General features: G+C 34.4%; 1 protein-coding gene across 2 annotated transcripts in view; it reads right to left on the reverse strand.

Annotated features, from left to right (window-relative positions):
• The window catches only part of LAMA2 (laminin subunit alpha 2), a gene marked incomplete at both ends in the record, with an annotated part of 514,626 nt that overhangs the window by 30,052 nt on the left and 463,874 nt on the right, over positions 1-20,700 (reverse strand). Inside the window, 6 exons of one of the 2 annotated variants that reach the window (XM_084228924.1) lie at positions 1,565-1,741; positions 4,431-4,551; positions 7,405-7,416; positions 9,818-9,956; positions 15,727-15,871; positions 16,855-17,017. In XM_084228924.1, coding sequence (XP_084085050.1) covers positions 1,565-1,741; positions 4,431-4,551; positions 7,405-7,416; positions 9,818-9,956; positions 15,727-15,871; positions 16,855-17,017 — 757 coding nt within the window. The remainder of the gene's footprint in view (positions 1-1,564; positions 1,742-4,430; positions 4,552-7,404; positions 7,417-9,817; positions 9,957-15,726; positions 15,872-16,854; positions 17,018-20,700) is intronic. The other variant, XM_084228925.1, reaches the window with a different exon arrangement.

The following is a 20,700-nucleotide window of genomic DNA, read 5'->3' on the forward strand; positions in this document are numbered from 1 at the left end:
CTCTATAAAACATTTTTATTATGATTATTTATATTACAGCATAAGGGACACACATGTAAATGATTACACTATATTCACAATCATAGAATTAAATGACTTTAAATCTACCACCCGATTTAAGAGACTATACCATTGATTTGCTGATGGCCTCTTTTTGTCATTGTTTCTCCCATCTTTCCCATCTCAAAGGTAACCACTAATCTGGATTTTATATTCATCATCCTCTTGCCTTTTAAATATAGTTTTTAAAAATTTACAAATATATCTGCAAACAATATGTTATTTAGTATTATTTGTATTAATTCATAAAAATGGCATCATACAGTATGTAGTGATTTTTTTCATTTGTATTCAGTTTCTAATATTAATTCATCTTGTTAGGTTTAATTATAATTTCTTCCTTTTTACTGCTGCCTAAAATTCCATTATTCAAAAAAGCCAATTTATCTGTTCTTCAGTTTATGAATGTTTGGGTTGTGTCTAGTTTTCCTACCATTATAAAGAAGCATGTTATAAACATTCTTGTATATGTCTCATTTTGCATATGTGCAAGTGTCTGGGGCTATCCCTAGGAGTGGAATTGTTGCCTGTGGAGTGTACTTGTGTTCTACTTCACAAGATCATTTTCCAAAATAACTGTAACAATCTACTCCTTCCAGCAGTGATCACAGGTTGCCTTTGTTCCACACCTTAACAATCATAAACAATGCAACCTAGTTTACAAGCATGTATGTATAATTCAGGACATATTTGTAAAACATTCCATTCTTTGCCTATGGCATACTAGGTAATTTCTATGAGCTTTTGCACTAGAATAAAAAATGAGACTAAATGGAAAAAATATATTTTTAAATATGACTAAAAATATTGGAGGACTATCAAGGTAATAAAGCATTATGGGTGTCTAGATCTGGGCAACTAAGAGATAGCATTTCACAGAATAAAATGACTATAAGGCATGAAAATTGCTCACAACCTTCAAAGTAGACATGCGTCAGCTTGTCAAAAATGAGATTGAGCATGGGATATTGTCTATGTGTTCTTGGTTGTGCTCTGTTTGCCTTTTCCCAGCCCAGCCCAATCTCTGTACCTCTCTGTGTCCAGAGAGGGTAGAGCACATCAGGTTTCAGCAGCCTGAATCACGGTGGCTAAAGAAACTATGAAATTGATTCTAAAAGGAAGTTTAAATTTAAGGGCCCTAACTGAATATTCATCTGATAAGACTTGGACTGAGAGAAAGTTAATTAACTTGAATAGATTTTAAGCTTTCTCTCTTTATATATGCAAATGCTAAACCCATATGAAGTATTGGTACAAATACAAGTATGACTATATCTGAAATTCACCATCAGGAAAATTCTAGTGGAGACAATTGTCCTTGAGAAGACATTGTGAGAGATATAAGCGATCAGAATGAATAGGGAATGGTCATTATAGATTAGCTGAGATGGTAGTGGAAATAAATAATGCAAATCTATAAATAATAAAGCAGCAGTCTCCTTATAAAATAATCGTTTGGTATGAGCATTAGGGAAAGTGCATTACTAGCTAGATATGACAGTACCTGTCCAGTTTGTCTTCTTTTTCGCCTCGGTGGTACTGGGGTCCCTCCACTTCCCAAGAGAATAATCCCAGACTCATTCTTGGTGCTGAAGGACAGGTTGATTTCTGTTCCTACATCAATTGGCACAGGGGGAATCTCCACATACCCAGGCTTGGGGAAGCTAACTGTGTAAACATTCTGTGGTACAAAGAACGAGGAGAAGAAGGAATTAGAAATGAAATTTTAAATTAATTTCTCCATTCCACCTACCCTCCTTAACGCAATGGATGTTGTTATGAAATGCATTGTAGTTCGAGAACAGTTACATGGAAAGCCCAAGAGAAAAACCAGAGGCACTATTTCCAGCTATAGCCTTGAATCTTCTGAGCAGTTTGCCTTAAAACAAAAATTTGACCCTGATTTATTCTAGCACTTTTAATTTAAAAGATAGAGATTATCACTTATAGATAACATTTTCCTTTGGTTTTAATCAGTATTTCCAGATCTCCTTTGAAAACACTCTAATTACTCCTTCAAATATCCTCCATCAACTAATTGTTTGTTTTATAGATGAGCACAATCACAGACTAGGTCTGCATTTTTCCTCAGAGATAAGCCAAGGTAAAGGTATTTTTGCTAGAAATGTATGAATACACCCAAGAAAAACTTTTTTAAATCAGATCGAAATTTCAAAAATATATAAATCAAACATGTCCTAGTCCAATTTTCCTTTTAAAATGAAACTAATAACCCTGTTCTTGCAGACGATAAAATCGAAACAATACCATATTAGATAGTAACATACTGCAAAGGGGAGACATCAAAATCGACTCCCATCCCAGAACTGTGAAGCACATATCGCTTTTTATAATTCATTCATTTATTCATTCATGTATTCGTGCATGCATTCCTTTTATCTTTCACAGCCTGCGCTCTTCTCTTCTTTGCAATATTTAAACTGAATTGCAATAAGCATGTTCATTTGTAATTTTCATTTTACTCTCTATATGGGAATATATCTCTGCCACTAAATACTTTTAATGGCAGGAGGACAGTCCATTACATGAATGTACTAGAATTTATTTAAGCAGGCTCTGGTACTTGGGCCTTTAGAGTGACTAAAAAACTCATTTAAGTCTTGGATTTTGCTGGAGTAAAAGCAAGGAATTCTTTAATGCAGGTTATTTTCCTCCACAGTGTTTTAGGACCAGTTAAGTGACCTAAGTGTTGTAGAATGTATAATTTATTTAATATCTCAATTTTCAAATCATAGAGTTTTGGATAATTTAGATAAAACTACTATGCAGCTTTTCAATATTTATACAGTTCAAATTTCTCTCTCATATTTTAGTTGTAAAATGACTCTTGGTGACTGAAAAGTTCCTTTCCAGAATTATCTCCACGTGTACAGGTTATGCATTTTTGGGACAGTTTTCCACCCTACTGCAATAGCTTTTGCACATGGATGGGAGTTAGGTTTTGTAAGATTAAAACTTCCAGTAAAACTTGAAGAAACCAGGCCTCCCCTGGTGGCACAGGTGGTTGAGCAGAGCGCTGTGAAGCTGTCCGCAGCCTCTGCAGCATGGGTTCGATCCGGGCCAGCCAGCGGGAATCCCACATGGCACAGCAGACCTCTCTTGTCTTGTCCGCTGCTCCCCTCAGCAGTGTGTTTGGTCAGTCTGCCTGTTCTGTTCCCTGCTCTGTCTCTGGTGAATCCTCTCACACTCCCGCGTATCTGGCCTGTACCCCATTCTTGTATACATGAATCAGTAAATCTAAAAAAAAAAAATCCTAAGATTTAAAAAAAATAAAAATAAAACCTTAACCAATATGGATCCTTAGAGTTTCAATTCTGTATAGTATTTCATTTTATCTGTAGTCTCAAGCATTTCTAGGTAGATACCCATGGTTAATTGCAAATTGGAGCCTGTAACTATAAACAAAGAAAACCCTGAATATTTTTTCCCAGTTTTTAAACATTATGGGTCAGTGGTGGACTCACTTGTCATTTCTCCTCATTGTCCCTTTATTTACCTGAATATTACAGTAATGCCTTCAAACAGTTTTAGCTGGAGGAAGAGGCTACAATGAACAGTTACATTATTTTGGGGTATTAAGAAATTATGATATTTAACATTTACTTTTTAAAAATACTTATAGCACTTTAGAGTTCCCATAAATTCTTACTAATAGTTACCATTAACCATTGATGCTTGCTTCTCCCTCCTGTTGGTCAGCCCCTATTGAACACTCAGCAGAAGTGTCAAGCAGAATCATGGGGCTGCTGGGCTGCTTTGGCAACAAAGAAAATACTCTGAAGATACCTGATAACAAGGGACTTTGCAGTCATGTCAAAAGCAAGTCTTTGTAGGTGGTTGTCAATCTATGCCATGTTGAAAGAAAAAGAGGTTCGATATCCAAGCTGCACTAATGATTATGGTGTAATCTTTTAAGATTTGTATATATTCCTAACATAGTCTAGAAAAAAATTTAACACTGCTAACAGAGGTCTAAATGACACATAAATATAAAACAAATCTAAAATAGGTGACACAAATGAACAAAGGGAAAAAGGAGTGTTTAAAAGAGAACTAGAAAGAATTGATTCTAATTGATACTAATACTGATACTACATGCTATGAAGGGTTATCCATGTGGAAAACTGATTCACAGCTTTCTGTCTTTATAATATTATGTCCTAAATTTAGTCAATCACTGTAATTATAGAAGTGGTTCAATCTTCCTTTATTAGTTATATGTAAATAAGACTAGGTTGAGTGGGAATTTAAAATATATTAAGAAGGGGACAATCCCTTTAAGAGCACCCAAACCAAATAAGCGATATCTGTTATGAATATATTTAGGAAGACAATAAAAACAGACCAACCTCCAGAGAGCATCCCTTGGTAACACCAACATAATCAGGGCTACTGAGTATATTGTATGGTGTTCTTGAAATTTCAATATCTTTAAGACAACCAGAATATTTCTTCAAATTTACTTCCGGTCTGTTGAAAAGTTAAATGGAAAATAAAAGCAACATTATTAGGACAATAGAAGTGGACAGTCTGACTTCTGGAAGCAAACGGTACAGAGCAAATTAGACACAGCAGACACACATCTCTCAAACTGCTCATAGCACATGGATCTAGCAAACTCTGTCCACATCTACTGAACAGATTAAGATGGTGTTAACACCATTCAGAAGAAGCAATTAAAAAAATAACCTCATCCACAGCATTTAAATACAGGGGATAGGAATTATCTGACTTAAGTGCTTTATAAATTTGATGAATGTGTTTCTTTCTTTTCTGATAAAGAGCAAAGAATTGTGTAGATAATATAAACATCTACATAGCAAAAAAGATAAATGAAATATTTCTCAGGATATAGGAGAAAAATCTGTAAAAAATTATTTTAAAAAGCAAATGTTGGGCCTCCCTTGGTGGCGCAGCGGTTGAGCACTGGGCTGTGAGGCTGCCCGCAGCCTCTGCAGCACCGGTTTGTTCCCCGAGGGTCCCACCAAAAAAAAAAAAAAAAAGCAAATGTTTCTGTCACTGAAATTTTTATTTTGGGGGAGGGTAGTGAAGAATAAGATAATATATTTTTCCTTACAACCTTTAATTGACACAAGACATAAAAAACATTCTTTTGGGTCACATAACCTAAAAAAGATACTTTAAAATTGGGTTGACAGATGAACCCCTCAGGCCTTATACTATTTTGAGCAATAACAAAACAAAGCAACCAATGGCCAGAACATACCCTGAATTTTTTCAATAATGTTGAAAATTGTTTCTATACCTAAATGATATTTGAATGTTCACTTTAACACATTCATAAAAAGGAACAAATATGCTAGCATACAGCAGGTGCTCAATCAACACCAGCTAGCAGCCTGTGAGGGTGATAGTTCTTTAGTCTAAAGCAATGCAGTTCAGAGGAACTTTCTGTGATGATGCAAATACTCAGTTCTTTCCAAATAGGTAGTTACTAGCTACAGGTGGCTAATGCCACTTGAAATGCAACTTGTGCCAATGAGAAGTAGGATATTTATAGTTATTTACTTGTAATTTCAAATTAAATAGTCACCATGGCTAGTGATCACCATATTCAACAGCTCAGGTTTATAGGGATAGAAAAAGTAATATGGTTTTTGGTACTAATGAGTATTTGTAAAAACTGTCCAATCGGGACCAAAATATTATGCATATTAAGGCAATGACTAATTCTCTCCTCATTGTCCTATGATGCCAAGGCTTTCTTTTTTTGTCTTAATAAAAAGCACATGACATGAGGAAAAACAGATGGGGAAGTAAATCAGACCCTGGTGGTGTGTATCAGGTAATTTCTGTCATGCCAGGTATTTGTTGTCTCTCTCTCTCTCTCTCTCTCTCTCTCTCTCTTTCAGCTTTATTTTCTTTGCTCATTTTCCTTTATTCCTAAGGTCTTCTTCTCCTGTTCAGTCAGGTGGTTATTTTGAAGAACATGCCCCCACTAGAGGGTGAGCATCTTGCTAGAATCTTTGCATACAAAGCGAAGGAAATGAGTGAATTTCGTTTGCAGGGTTCATCGGCTTACACACTTTCCTTTAGAGGAACACTGATTTACTGCAATTTTTTCAGGAGTCTTATAATAAAGCCAATCACTTCTTCAAGTTACATAGTTTATTATTTTATGCAAACACAACACCATTTCAAAATGGAATGATTTAGTAAGATCAATGTTATGAAAATCACAAGGGACAAATAATCACACATGGTGATCAGACTCCTAATGGCAACCACAGGTCTTTGTTTCCTCTGTTGCCACAAAGGCAAAATTACAGAACCATATCGTGTCCTTCCAGAGTTTTACTAGCTTATATTCAAGTCTTTGTCTTTTAGCCATCTAAGCAAATAAGACAAATGATCTTATAACTACATTGTGATAAAACAACTGGGATTATGTTTCTCACACTTTCATTCGTATATACTTTAGTTTTTGGAAATCAAAGTCTAGCCTTTGCTTTACATTTTCTTGGATCAGTTCAGCTTCATTATTTCCCTTCCAGAAATTGGAACAGTTAGGCTCTGAAATACCCAAACATGAGGCATTAGCTCTAGTCAGAGTGCGCCAGCCCGGCGTATCTCTGGGGTTGCATCAGCCACTTACAGAGGCTGGCTGCTCACAATTTTCATGCTAATGCCTATCTGCAAATAGGATTTTAATGCTCCTGAGAACCTGTGGGAACTGTCCACAAACTTCTTCACTGTTAAAGCAAACACTTGTTTTAACATGGTATTTCCTGAAATTCCTTTTATCTGAAGCCATAGCTAATTCTAAATAAACACAGCAATAAATAAGCAGCTTTGCCAAGAGGTGCAAGAGCCGTGTCAATATTTGCATATTTGCAGGTTTGCAAAAAGCAACAAGGCAGTGGTAAGCATTTGGAAGCGCAGGTTGATTATTTAGTGGACAGCAGGATGTGATGGAGACCAGAGCCCAGGGTTCAATCCAAGAGTCCCCTCTGTTCCCCAGAACTAAATTGTGCTGATAAACCTGACCAGCTGCCCTTCGCGTGTGCTGCTGCGTGTGCGCCCCAAGGGGCACTGTGCCCAGGCTGTTGAACAAGTAAGCAGAGCAATCTGTCATCATTGCTGCTGAAACAACTCAAATTGCACCCAACTGATGGTGGGTAAGCAGCAGCATCTTTCTAAGCAAGGGCAGCAAGAGAACTATCTAGAATGCACTGCTTGTTCATTAAATGTGCTATGAATAAAGCTGCAGGTGTTGCTCTGCTTCTGCATCTCTGCTTATCTAAAAGCTGCATTTACCCAACCCATGCACTTGAAGAAGGCATGCATAAGTTTAAATTTTACCTTGCTTTCATACTAGGTCAAAGGGAAGAGACAAAAACAAAACAAAACAACAATTTACTTATAATTGCATTTCCATTTAGTAAAACATTAAGCTGTAATCATAAATCTTTGGGAAAAAGCTTCTCACAGGAATCTTCAAAAATATGTAAAAAGCTGACATAAAAGAAAACAGACATGCTCTTGACATAATGAACATATATAATCTAAAGAGGACCATTTCCTATATGATTCTATCAGAACATTTTCATTTTGAAATATGAATATCTGCTACTAATTTTTATCAATCTTTTGAATGGAAAAGTGTACAAATTCATGAGTCTCTTACAAATATTTACCCTCAAAGAGTTTGACCTAACAATATATGTAAAAGTAATTTACGCTTAATTTTTTAAAATTTTTTTGCGTTTTCTCATGTGAAGACCCTGTCTGGGAAAATAACAGCTATCCATAAATTCATGGCTCTTGATTACTCACAAATATGTCTAAGAATTGTTTTTTAAATTTATTTTAATTTTAATTAATTCATATATATTTTGCATCAATGTTCATTTTTATGCAATGTTTGCTTTCTCCTCTCAGATGTAGTCCTCATAAAATTCCCACCATAAATTTACCCGTGCACCATCACCACAGTCCTTTGTGCTCTTCCCTTCCCTGTTTTGCTCTTCCTTCTACCTTCACCTCCCCTGCAGAATGTCTCTGATTTATAATTGTCTGCTTTTTTTATTTGTTATTGTTACTGTTATTATTTTTTTTCTGATCTCTTATTTGGTTCCCCTATATTCATCCTATATGAAACCATCCTATATTTTTCTTTTTCCTTCTGACTTATTTCAGTGAGCATAATTCCTTCCTTTGAAATCTGTCATTCCATAGAAATATCATAATCCTTAAATGCTATACTATGAAAGCTAAAGAATCTTAGGGATAAAAATTTATAAGGTAGATCCTAGATATTCTGAAAGCTAATACTTGAACCCATCTTAGTGAAATTAACATAGGTATTTTTGTAGATAATTTCTAAAATATATTTAAGCTAATCAAATCTAAGTCAACACTAGAATAAATGATATATTTGGATAGCCTTATTTTGCCTATACTTAATTCAGTCATAGAGAATTTAGGTTGTGATCTTGCAAAGTAGAGCTTAAACCTGAACAACTGATGGATCCCTAATGTTATCAGTGTCTGACACATAACGAGTACTCAACAAACACTTGTTGAGTAATACTTATATTATTATTCAAATACATTTGGGTTACAATGATTTTTCCTGACAGGATACATTAAACCTATATTCCTAACATAAATACATTTTAAGTAGATAAATGCAGAGTCAGTTTATTTGCATTATGAAGCATATCAACTTATGCCCTTGAAAGAACAGTAATTAGAGAATAGCTTGGTCTATGAGTTTAGATACAGAAGAAAAGAAGACTTTAGGTTGCATAATAGCTGTCATAAAATGGGACTGAAGTTTCATTCTTTATTTTGAGAAATATGCAAATAATTGACCACTATACTTTTCAATTATTCTAAGATCCCTCCAATCATAATGTGTCTTTTTAGAGTAGAACCATACAGAATGGCTTTTTGTATTCCATTAAAAACTAGCAAACTAATTACTAGTCAAGCCAAACAAAAATTAAAAACATGGTAGTCTGCATTTGTGTAAACCTTTGTGAATTAACCAAATCCATTTATGCAATTCTGATTCAATTAACATATGTTGAGCACCAAATACTCAATACATTTTATTTGTTATAAGATACTTTATAATAAAGCAATAAATAAAATGCTACCTGAAATATTTTCTGACATGTTTTTAGTTACTTGCTTTTAATTTTGAACTAATTGAACTACATGAGTTAAATGTATGTTCCCATCCTGTTATCTATAAAACAAATGTGAAATAAAAAAATATTGGCATGGTCATGAAAATAACTAATATACCTTTAGCATTAGGTATAGGGGAAATCTCCAATACACCATTATCATACTAATGCTTAGCAATAAAATAGGTTCTACTCAGGTATCCTGGAATACTAATTTTCAGAACACTAGGCAATATCAGTGTGTCATTATATCCAGTAAATGTTCAAGGAGAACAGCAATTACAAGATTCCACATTCAATGTTAGTTTCCACCTTTAATTACTTTCATAATTCTTTTCACTGGGTTAATATAAGAAACAGTGATTCCCATCTATCTCTTTAACAAAGATGTCAAATTAATCCTTTGGTTTCTAAATTCTGGTGTTGTTCTAACATGCAACAGTATTTTTTTCAATTAGACCTTTTTGCAACTAAAGGTTATACGACATTCCTGTTGTAATTAAATTTCGGGACTCTGGTGAATATAGTGGCCATTTAATTAAAACTTAATCCTTAGCTCTAAATATACACTAAATTACCTCAAGTTTCTCAGTGTTGGCAGACCACCAAAATATATTTTGTCATCTGCTTTCAGATCAAGTCCAAAGTTATTTCCAGGAGATGATGTTACTATATTCTCTTCTTGGTTAGTGTCTATGTCAACAATGGATATATTGGCTGTAAAGGTGATAGAAAGGTTAACATTTTATTTGAGCAATGCCAATCATCTCTATAGCATCACTATTACTTTAATTCTTAAATTAACACTGACTTTCTGAAGCGCTTGTACCATATACAACTATTTAATAAACATAGAAACAGCAATAACAAAAATAAAATACATTATTCAACTATCCACAAGGAGAGCATGAAAATAATAGTCTGAACATCAATGAAGACAAACCAATGAAGAGAGAAAAGTTTAGATATAAAGTACCATTTGGCATAGTTTTCTTTAATATACATTATTACTTAGAAAATAAAGATAATTAACTAATGCTAACATAAATGTCTAATTAAGAAATATAATTATATAATATATAATAATATAATTAGAAATATACTGAATCTGTGGTTCCTTCTGTACATTTCAATATCCACAGAACTATTTGGGCTTAGATGCACCTTCAAAGAGATGTGTATGGGATAGTTGTACATGGATATGGAAAGATGGGATTGTTTAGTTCTGCAAGATGATGGGATTCATGTCCTTTGTAAGTTACATGTTCATTATAGGATGGGGATGCTGAGTGTTATGAAAGAGGTACAGTCCTCATGACTTACTGCTTTTTTCCTCCAGTCGCTAAAGGTATTTATAATATGAGAAGGATAAGATCTCAGAAATAGGAAGGAAAATAAAAAGAGAGGTACTTCTCTGTTTAAACTACTTTGTTCAGAAAGCACGTGGGAACTCCTTAACTCATTGATTTTCCCCTCCTCCCTTCACTCTTCAGAGCCAATATAGAATCTGAATTATTTACCTTCTTACCATATTTTCCTAGACCTAGTCTTTAGTGTTTCCTATATTTTGGATCCTTAAAGTATATGGGGGCATCTGTTGATTAACATAACAGAATTTGCTCTTAATCTTTGACTGATATAAGATATGAATTAGCTAGAGTCTGGAAATGGATATTTGAACCAATGGATTGATTATAAGAGCATTTCTAAATGTCTATTCTTTGAATGCTAGTCTCTTGGATGTTCCTGATTCAAATAAATATGACAGAAAAATAAAATAAAAGTCAAAATCAAAATGACAAGTAATTAACAGTTCATATCAATAATCACCCTAAATGTGAATGGTCTAAATTCATCAATAAAAGACAAAGGATAACAAAATGGATGGCCCTCAAGGCAGTTATGCTGAGGGAAATCAGTCAAAAAGTGAAAGATAGTTTTTTGGATGGTTTTACACTTCTGTTAAATATCAATATGTAAAACCAATTATATGCAAATAATAGAAGGAATGAAACTTGAACGAGGCAAAAAGAATACAATGAACCAGGCAAAAAGAAGACAATGACTAGAGAAAATAGGGAGGCCCATGGAGGGGTTAGGGAAGACAGGCAGATGGCTTATGGGCATTGGTGGTTTAGTAGAGGGGAAAAATTACAGAAAAAAAAAAAACAGTTAAAACTGTGCTGTAAACTCAAATTTATCTTCAAATTCAATCACTTGTTTATTATTCTTTAACCACATCACATTTATTTTTATTGTAGAGGTATTTTCCAAATTTATCTGAACTTGAAACCCTATTATCTCCTTTCAACTCATTATCTTTTAGGATAGTGTTATTCAGCAAGCAAAGAAAAATACCAAACTCTAAAATTTCATTGTCATCTGTAGCTCTTCCATTCCAAAAGGAAGTATCTTCAATAAAAACCAAATAATTTCCTTATAAAAATGACCAAAATAAAACACCCAAATCCATTAACACTGCAAATCCAGAGTTTTTTTTTAATAAACAGCCAAACACCTAAAAATAACTGTCCTATTAAAAATATTTATCAAGTTAAGATGTAAAAATTGAATCTCTTCACACACATTAATTTCACAGATACCTATCTCTTTGACTGCACTAAGTAAAATAAAAAAAAAAAAACACACACACACACACAAAACAAAACTGCTTTCAAGATTTCTTCATATGTATTTCTTTTTATCCAGATCAGCAAAGAAATATTCAGATGGGGTTGTTGACTGGAACAACTGATTGTTGAAAATAGCCTCCTTATTCAGGCCTGGTATGTATTTTGGCGGTGTCTGTAGAAATGAGATTCTGTCCCTATCATAGGCAAGCCAGGGACTGAAGGTAGTTTTCCTCTTTATCCATGAATGAATATATGCATTTTAGAAATCCTTCTAAGAAAAACTGATTAAAGAGCAGTCACACAATTGAATTGAAACTCACTGGCCAATAAGTTAACTGCAGCAGAGCGACAGAAGATGGCATATTTTTACTGATTTATAGGAAGGACTTTATTCTCTCCTTCATGAGTGATAGCAATGAGATGGTTTCTGCTATGAAATGCTAACAGTTGCTTTTATTTCTTGTTCAATCTCATTCCCTTACAGAATACCTATCAACAAGATTTCAGAGCTGATGAGATCAGATGTCATTTATGTGTAAACAGGGAAATAATGGCTTCAGATAGGTTTTAGAATAGGAGCTCCATAAGTATTGCATCATCAGTGCTGAGTTGTTTATTAGTGAATTGTTTTTTCTTTGGTAATTCTCCCCTCTCTTAATCCATTGAAAATATCGACTTATTTCTGCTCAATGCTTTTGGGGATACGGAACACTTCTATTAGTGACTGGGGTTCTAATGAACTCCCAAAGTGGTGGAGAATGCCTCCAGAAGGAGTGTATATGAGTTTCAAGGGACAGTTGAGAATAATTCATGTAAAGGAAATAATCTTATTTCTGAAAAGGAGCAATGACCCAAATAGCTAGAGCTATTTGGATTCTTATTTGGATTCTTATCCCACTACTCCTTAGATTCTGATCTTGCCAAAATCTGTGGTGACTTCCCTCCATCTGAATTTAGTGGCATGTTGGCTTTGATCTTTTCCATACCTATGCCGTATTTGAAACTGGGGATATACCTTTTTTTTTTTCCCTAGGAAGTTTGCTTTTTTTGCTCCAGATTGCCAATCTCTCCAGTTTCTGTTATCTTTCCAACATCTTTATCAATCTTCTGCCGGGGAGCCTATTTCTTTGAACACTTTTAAAATGCTGATGTTCCCCAACTCCAAAAACAGCTAGTTTATCCACCTTTTGTTGAAGTGCTAGAAAGTCCAGATTTGAGTTCTCTGGGTAAACTCAAGCTTATATCTACTTATTTTTCATGGCCAAACATTTATTCCTGTGTTTTACTTTTGCCTAAATATCCATATTCAACCAGTGAGACATCATCATCTCTCCCTCTCTCTCTCTCTCTCTCTCTCTCTCTATATATATATATATATATATATAATATATATAATATATATCCTCAGTACTTCAAACTATATAGTTTCTATATCAAAGTGACTATCATTTTTCTCCCAATTCTGCATCACTCATTTTATTTGGTGACACTATGATTCATACTTGTCTCCCAAACTAGAGCCAACTGGACTTTCTTCTCCCCATTCAACATCTAATCATTAACTGTACTAGATTCATCCCCTGAAAAACAATTTTACTAGGTATAATAAACATAGTGCAATTTGCCTATGATTAAAGTGCACAGTTTAACAAGTTTTGAGATATGTATACACTCATGAAGTCATCACCACAATCTAGAAAATGAACATATTCATCACCCCAAAAGTTTTCTTATGCTTGTCACCCTTCCTACCTCCCCCTAAATACAGTCACTCACAAGTTATCTCTGTTCGCTTTATCAATTATAAATTAGTTTGTATTTTCTAGATCTTACATAAATGTACTCTTTTTCTGCCTTCTCTCACTCAGAATAATTATTTTGATATTCACCCATTTTGTGCATCTAGTTAATTTACTACATTTTATTGCTGATAGTACTTCATTATATGGATATACAACAACTTGTATATTCATTCACCTGTTGACGGATGCTTGAGTTATTTTGTGTACTGGGTAATGCAAGTAAAGGTGCTATGGACAATCTTATCCATGTCTTTGTATTGATACATGCACTCATGGGTCTTGGGTGATATGTAAAAATGGAATGACTGGTTCCTATGGTGGGTGTATAGTTGCCCTTGTAAGAAACAGCCAATGTTGACCATTTTATATACTCATCAGAGGTGTATAAGAAGTCCAGTTGCTCCATCCACAGCTCATTGCACATTTATTTTCTATTTCCCTAGTGTAAAATTACACTAGAATTCTTACTTCCAGTCATTATTTATCTTGTACCTGGAATGATTTTCAGCTTAATTGTTCATTTTGCCTCCAGCTTGGATTACTGAAAATCAATTTTCCTTACTGCACCTTTCTCCATTTCTTCAGTGTCTCACGTGTGGGGTCTTCCTTTGCTGTACTGTATCAGTATTGTTTCCTTCTGTTTTGGATCATCTTATTCTAGATATTTCTGTTTATTTTGTCTCATCTCTATTCAGCTACAACTATTTAGGACATGATGATGGTTCCTAGTTATCTACCTCTTAGAACTCTACTGAACTTCACATACACGTAACAAATTGCCTGCCAATTATATAGCGTTGCTAGGCTGCTAAAGATACAAGTATCTTTAATACAACATGTCTAAAAGAGAACTCAGCATTTTTTAAAGAAACCTATTCTTTTTCCTGTAACCATCAGCTTGGTGAATATATTTTTGTGATGGGAAATAGGAAGAGGGAGAGAGGAAGAGAGGAAGAAAGAAAAACAGGATTATTTTCAACCTCATTTAAAAAAAATAGCATTCATACTGAATATATGAAAAAAACTCTTCAGTTTTAAAAAGCTGAAATCCATTTTTTCAACTTCTTTCTTCTTCATTCTTACTTATCTTTCATCATCCTCACTCTTCGCCTGGTTTACTGCAGACAGCAGCAGCATCTGAAGTTGTCGGAAATCTACTTTCCAAACTGCTCCAAAGAAATTTTACTAAAGCATAGTAAATCTGATGGTGTCACATCCTTGATTAAAACTCTAATTCCCTATAGCTTTCAGGATAAAGTTGAAACTCACAAGATCCATTATGAACAGATTCTGTATCTGCATGGTCAAAATTAATTAGGTCTAATATATAAGTAGATGTATCAAAGCTTCAATTGAAGATACTGATACCATTATAGTACAAAGAATGAAGGGAATTATACATAAATAACAGTAACAGTAAGACCTAATAGACTTGGGTTTCTGTCTTGGTTGTGAGACATTACTCATGTTGTCTGGGACTACATAAAACTCAAATTTGTGATTCCCTTTCTCTAACACTAAAACAAAATACATGCTTGTATGAGTAAATGATAATATGTTTGTGAAAGTGTTTTGAAAATGTCCTGAAACAAAAAATGTCATATTTTTATTAATCAATCATTAACCTGCATGTATATAGATTTTGGGCATTTTTACAGAGTAAAGAACTGGTAGCTGTGTTCTGCCACCTCTACAAATTCTACCTGTGGACCACTCTAAAGAAGGATGATAGCAAAATAAGAAGAAAAGAAAGTCAACAATTTTTCAAACCTACTATAAGATATAATTTTATAAGTTGTAAGAAAGATTTATGCTTTCAAATTAAGCTCTCAGTTTCAAAAGAAAATGACAGAGAACCATTTGGCTCTTCAGTCAGTTTCATCTCATCCAACCCACCTGTAATCTATGCCAAAGAAATGATGATATCATTTTTTTTCAAAGAATTTGTGAGTACCTGAAATTACAGACAGGGTCTTCTTCATGATTAGGTACATGGGGATTTTGGAGAGCATGAATATGACTAATAGTGCATTATGTACTATAAGAACTCACCTAGTTTTTGAATTCTTGACAGTGTGAATGATTTCCATTTCCCATCATTGTGGTTTTGATTGCTGATAACAGAAGCCATTCCTGAGCCCAGATCATAGCTGACTTTTATGTGCCCATCAGTGAGCTCTACACTCATGAAATCTTTCTATTAATAGAGTAAAAATATAACAGTTATTAGGTACACAGAGAAATATGGGTGATCACTTTCTTTGCAGAGTTTCTATTAGAGCCTTGTGGCTAAATTACAGAAAATGTTACTCTATAATTGAAACCCATTTGGAAATAGAATTGGTGTTTCTATTCTGTGAATGTTTGCAGATGTGATATTATGGTACAAATGGTCACAACCAAATTGCTAGGACATATCCTTTTATTACAAGTGCATAAAATGAATTCCTTTGAAAACATATTAAGCAAATGAAAAAGTATGTTCCTGGCAAGAATTTGCTAAGAAAAATTGACCTGGGGAAAAACAATAAAGATATTTAAAAATCATCTCTCAATTTAGGTTTCTAGAGGAAGATTAAGGAAGCGGTTTTGCTCCTGCTTGATTGCATACTGGGAGGATCATTACTTGGAACTTTTCTTTTTTTTTTTTTTATTTTTTTTTATAGAGGCATGCTTTATTTATTTGTTTGCTGGTTTGTTTGTTTGTTTTGTTTATACATGCACTGGGTACAGTCAGAAGCGCGGGAGGGTGAGAGAATTCACCAGAGCCAGAGCGGGGAGCAGAGCAGGCAGAAGGACCGAAGTACACTGCTGAGGGGAGCAGCGGGCGGCAGGAGAGGTCTGCACGCCATGTGGGACCCTCCTCTGGTGGCCGGGGAGCAGCCGCGGATCGAACCGGCGCCGCAGAGGCCGCGCGCAGTTTCGCAACCCAGCGCTCAACCGCTGCGCCACCGGGGAGGCCCACTTGGAACTTTTCTTAAAGGTTTATATGGGGAGTTATAGTAAAGGAAATAATAATTATCTTAAAGTTATTAATGAAAATACATAATTACTATCTATATCTATCACATAGCCATCCCAGACTCCTTTCAACAATAAATGATAATTGCATTGGAATCCTACAGAAAAGAAGCAAGCATAAATTTTAATCATGGGAAGATCTACTGTGCATTTATTTACCAGGTCTCTTGTGGCAAGGTACATCAGGAGTGCACTTGAGGAAAATGTCCTGAACTTGAACATGACAGTAGAGATGTTGGGGTACCAGCGAATGGGGCGGCTGACCAAAGCATAGCCTTCTCCATCAAACTGAATAGTTCCCTCACTATCTTCCACCTGAGGACTGAAAAGAGAACATTTCACATGTACCAAACTATACCTTTAGGCCATTATTTTCCAATACTTCAAACTGTCTTCTGAGACTAGAATGTAAGCTTTTGTAGGGCAGGAAGTGTTCCTAATATATCTTTGATTCTGCCACTTCACTCTACCGTCACTGCCACTCTCTTGGACCTAGCAACCATCATCTCTTACAGGAATTTCACTTGGTATTCAACAACTAGGTCGCTGATGCTTTATAATTAGGTAAAGCTTGGTGGATAACTATGCTGGTGTTTAAGTATATGTTAAGTGTATGTTGGTGTGAACTGGTGAGGATTTTGGATGAACTAAGAATGCATTATTACATAATCATATACATAAAAATGGGTAAAGGGGGGAATAAAATGGGTGAAAGATATCAAAAGTTACAAACTTCCAGTTGTAAGAAAAAAATAATGGATTATAGGTTCCCATTTTCTGAATCTTTATTATCCAGTAAGCTTTTCTGGGATACATAGATTCAGACTATGAAGGATGCCTTTTTCTATTTGTGTGTTTGTCTTTCTTCACTAGAATGTAAAATCTAAAGACTATGGACCAGGCTTATGCCAAGTACAAGTACAGCATCTAATATGGTACTTCTTTTTCAAATATTAGGTTACCTGTCATCTATCTATCTATCTATCTATCTATCTATCTATCTATCTATCTATCTGGTAGATGTTAAAGTAAATTTCAATTTTAGAGATATGTTAAAACTTGAATATCTGAAAATTAGCATATATATGAAACTCAAAAATTAGCGTATTGTATTAAATTGAGGGTAGAGAAGAGATATTAAGAAATATAATTGTAAACATTGAAAAATGGCAGGAATCTAGAATATTATTTTCATGAAATATTGGCTAATGAGAAAAGTAACAGTGCACAAATATTAATAGACTTATGGAGGAAGAATCATTACACATTTTAGACAAGTTGACTTTCTGTTCAGGGACTAGAGAGTAATAAAACTGAAGAGTGTTATTCTGTATATTTCATGGTTATATTTTTTGTAATTTTAAGTTACAATTAAGTCTTACAAATAAGACTTGATGATTGCATATTTTTTTCCTAATGTAAACTTAAAAAATGCTTTTTAAATATTCATGAAAATGTTAACTGAGTTTGAGGTACAAATCATTCTATTAATAATATAATTGATGGTGAATAAAGTGGCTATTACTTGGACTTCCATAATTACAATAAATCCATCAATCTCTTGAGTATAACACTCAAGACAAGAAGAAGGTTGCATAGAGTCTATTAAGATATTCCTACGTATTAGGATTTTGCATTATATCCTGACCCTGGAAAGGGGTTTGGGAGTCACTGTTGACAGTTTTCCACGTGCTGTGGTCTAGTACATTATTATTTATAACTTAAACCTAAAAACCTCACCACACAAAATTAGGATAATCATTAGAATGAGAATCAAAACATCACATTTTATTTTTTTTATACAATTGTGGGATATTTATACCTTGAGGTCCTTATGTTCTTAATCCATTAATTCTTTGAATACATAATAGAAAAAAACAGCAGATTAGATGGCAGGTACCCTGGAGTCTGACGTGGAATCACACTAATGCACTGCTGCAAGTGACTTAACACTTCAGGTCTCAGTTACTCAACTGTGAAATGAAAGTATTAGATCACTGAATGATTTCTAAGTCCCCTTCCTATTCCATTGCTATGGGACAGTCTCCTAGTCAAGTAAACAGCAATTCTGTTGGAATAAGCCTTGTGTTGGAAACAACTAAACTTACAGAGGCAGACAAAACCTATTTCACTTAATTCATTAACCAAACCACGTAAATCTGACTAACTTGACTTTGAGTTGGAGGAAATAAGGAATCCTTCCAGGTGTAGTCTGTAATATTTCATCATCTAACATTATATTAGAATTTTCCTATGCATTTGGAATACATTTATAGGAAAAGTAACTCATCTTTTATAATTCATAAATGCTAAGCTTCATAATATGTCTTTTGTTTCCCTTTTGAACTTGATGTCAAGTTAGTAAGGATTAGTTATGCAATATAGGTACATGTTATATAATGTAATGTACATAACATGTAATGTAATACAACTATAGAAATGGATGTATATTTGGGTCTAACACAGAACATTTCATCATTATTCCAGTGTTCAGCTAAATACATTTTAGGGCCTCCCTGGTGGCACAAGGGGTTAAGTCTCAGCACTATGAAGCTATCTGCAGCCACCGCAGGAGCACGAGTTCCATCCCCAGCTAGGAAGCTGCCCACATGGCAGAGCAGACCTTTCCTGTCTTGCCCGCTGCTCGCCTCAGCAGTGTATTTCAGTAGATCTGCCTGTTCGGCTCCCTACTCTGTCTCTGGTGAATCCTCTCACCCCCCGCACCTCTGGCCTGTACCCTAGCTCTTGTATGCATAAATAAATAAATCTCTATAATCTTTAAAAAATTAAAAGATTACAAATAAATTTTAAAAAATAAATACAACCCAAATACCCAAAAATAGATGACAGGATCAAGAAGATGTGGTACATATACACAATGGAATACTATTCAGCAATCAAAAAAGAGAAACTCATGCCATTTGCAGCAACATGGATGGAGCTGGAAGGGATCATACTCAGCAAAATAAGCCAGAAAGAAAATGAAAAACACTGGGTGGTCTCGCTCATAGCAGGAATTTAGAAAACCTAAATAAGGGACCAGGAAAAAGACTAATTATAATAAAATCAAAATCAAAATCAACAAGCAACTACAAACCAGAGACACACTAAGGAGGGGTGGAGGGGAGAAGGGAGTAGGGTTAAAATAAGGGCGGTGGGAATTGTATGGGGAATATAATCAAGATGAAAATGCATATTGTGCAAAAATGAAAAATGATGTAAAAATACATAAAATAAAATTAAAAATAAATACATTTTACTTGTAGCATTTTTAAATATGATTTTCAAAGTTTAAGAATAATAAAATACACTTCTCTTTTTCTATCCCTGACAGATTACTCTTTCTAAAGTCTAAAATGATACCTCTACTACTGAGTACTGAATAAATGTGAATTTCTAAAACTATCATTCTAAGATCTACATAATTTTCTTAGTCAACCACTTGCAACCACATCTTTTACATCTTCCTGATATAATAATTTCAGCTCCCAAACTGGATCTATAGGTCTGTAAAAATGTAATAAGTTTTTCTGGAAAAGAAAACATACACCAGAAGTTCTATAAAAAGAATTCATATAATTATCAAGAAAATAGGGTTAGGAGATGCCACTCAAAATTTGTAATCATAACACTCAGAAAACAATTTTGTACTCAGAAAAGTTCAAGAAGGTATGTTAGAAATGTAAACAATAAAATTACAAAAGACGAATAAAAGAGTCCAGTAAATATGGCACTTTGCCTTAAAAAGAATAGGTGAAGGTAGTTTGATGCTAAGAGAGTAAGTAACCCCACTGTGTGCAAATGTGGTATAAAGGCATGATGGAGAACTGGACAATGAACAAATCCAAGATGGAGTCTTTGGTCAAAACAATGATGTGTTTGTGTGTGACTAGCGCAGTATGCAGGCTGTGTTGTGAGCCAATACTTCTGAACTTAGTGTCCTCAGTTGTGTTAGTACACTTTGCATTCAGCTTACTGTACTTGGTGGTACAAAACATTATTATG

This window comes from Talpa europaea (genome assembly GCF_964194135.1).
Source record: "Talpa europaea genome assembly, chromosome: 2".
Lineage (NCBI taxonomy): Eukaryota > Metazoa > Chordata > Mammalia > Eulipotyphla > Talpidae > Talpa > Talpa europaea.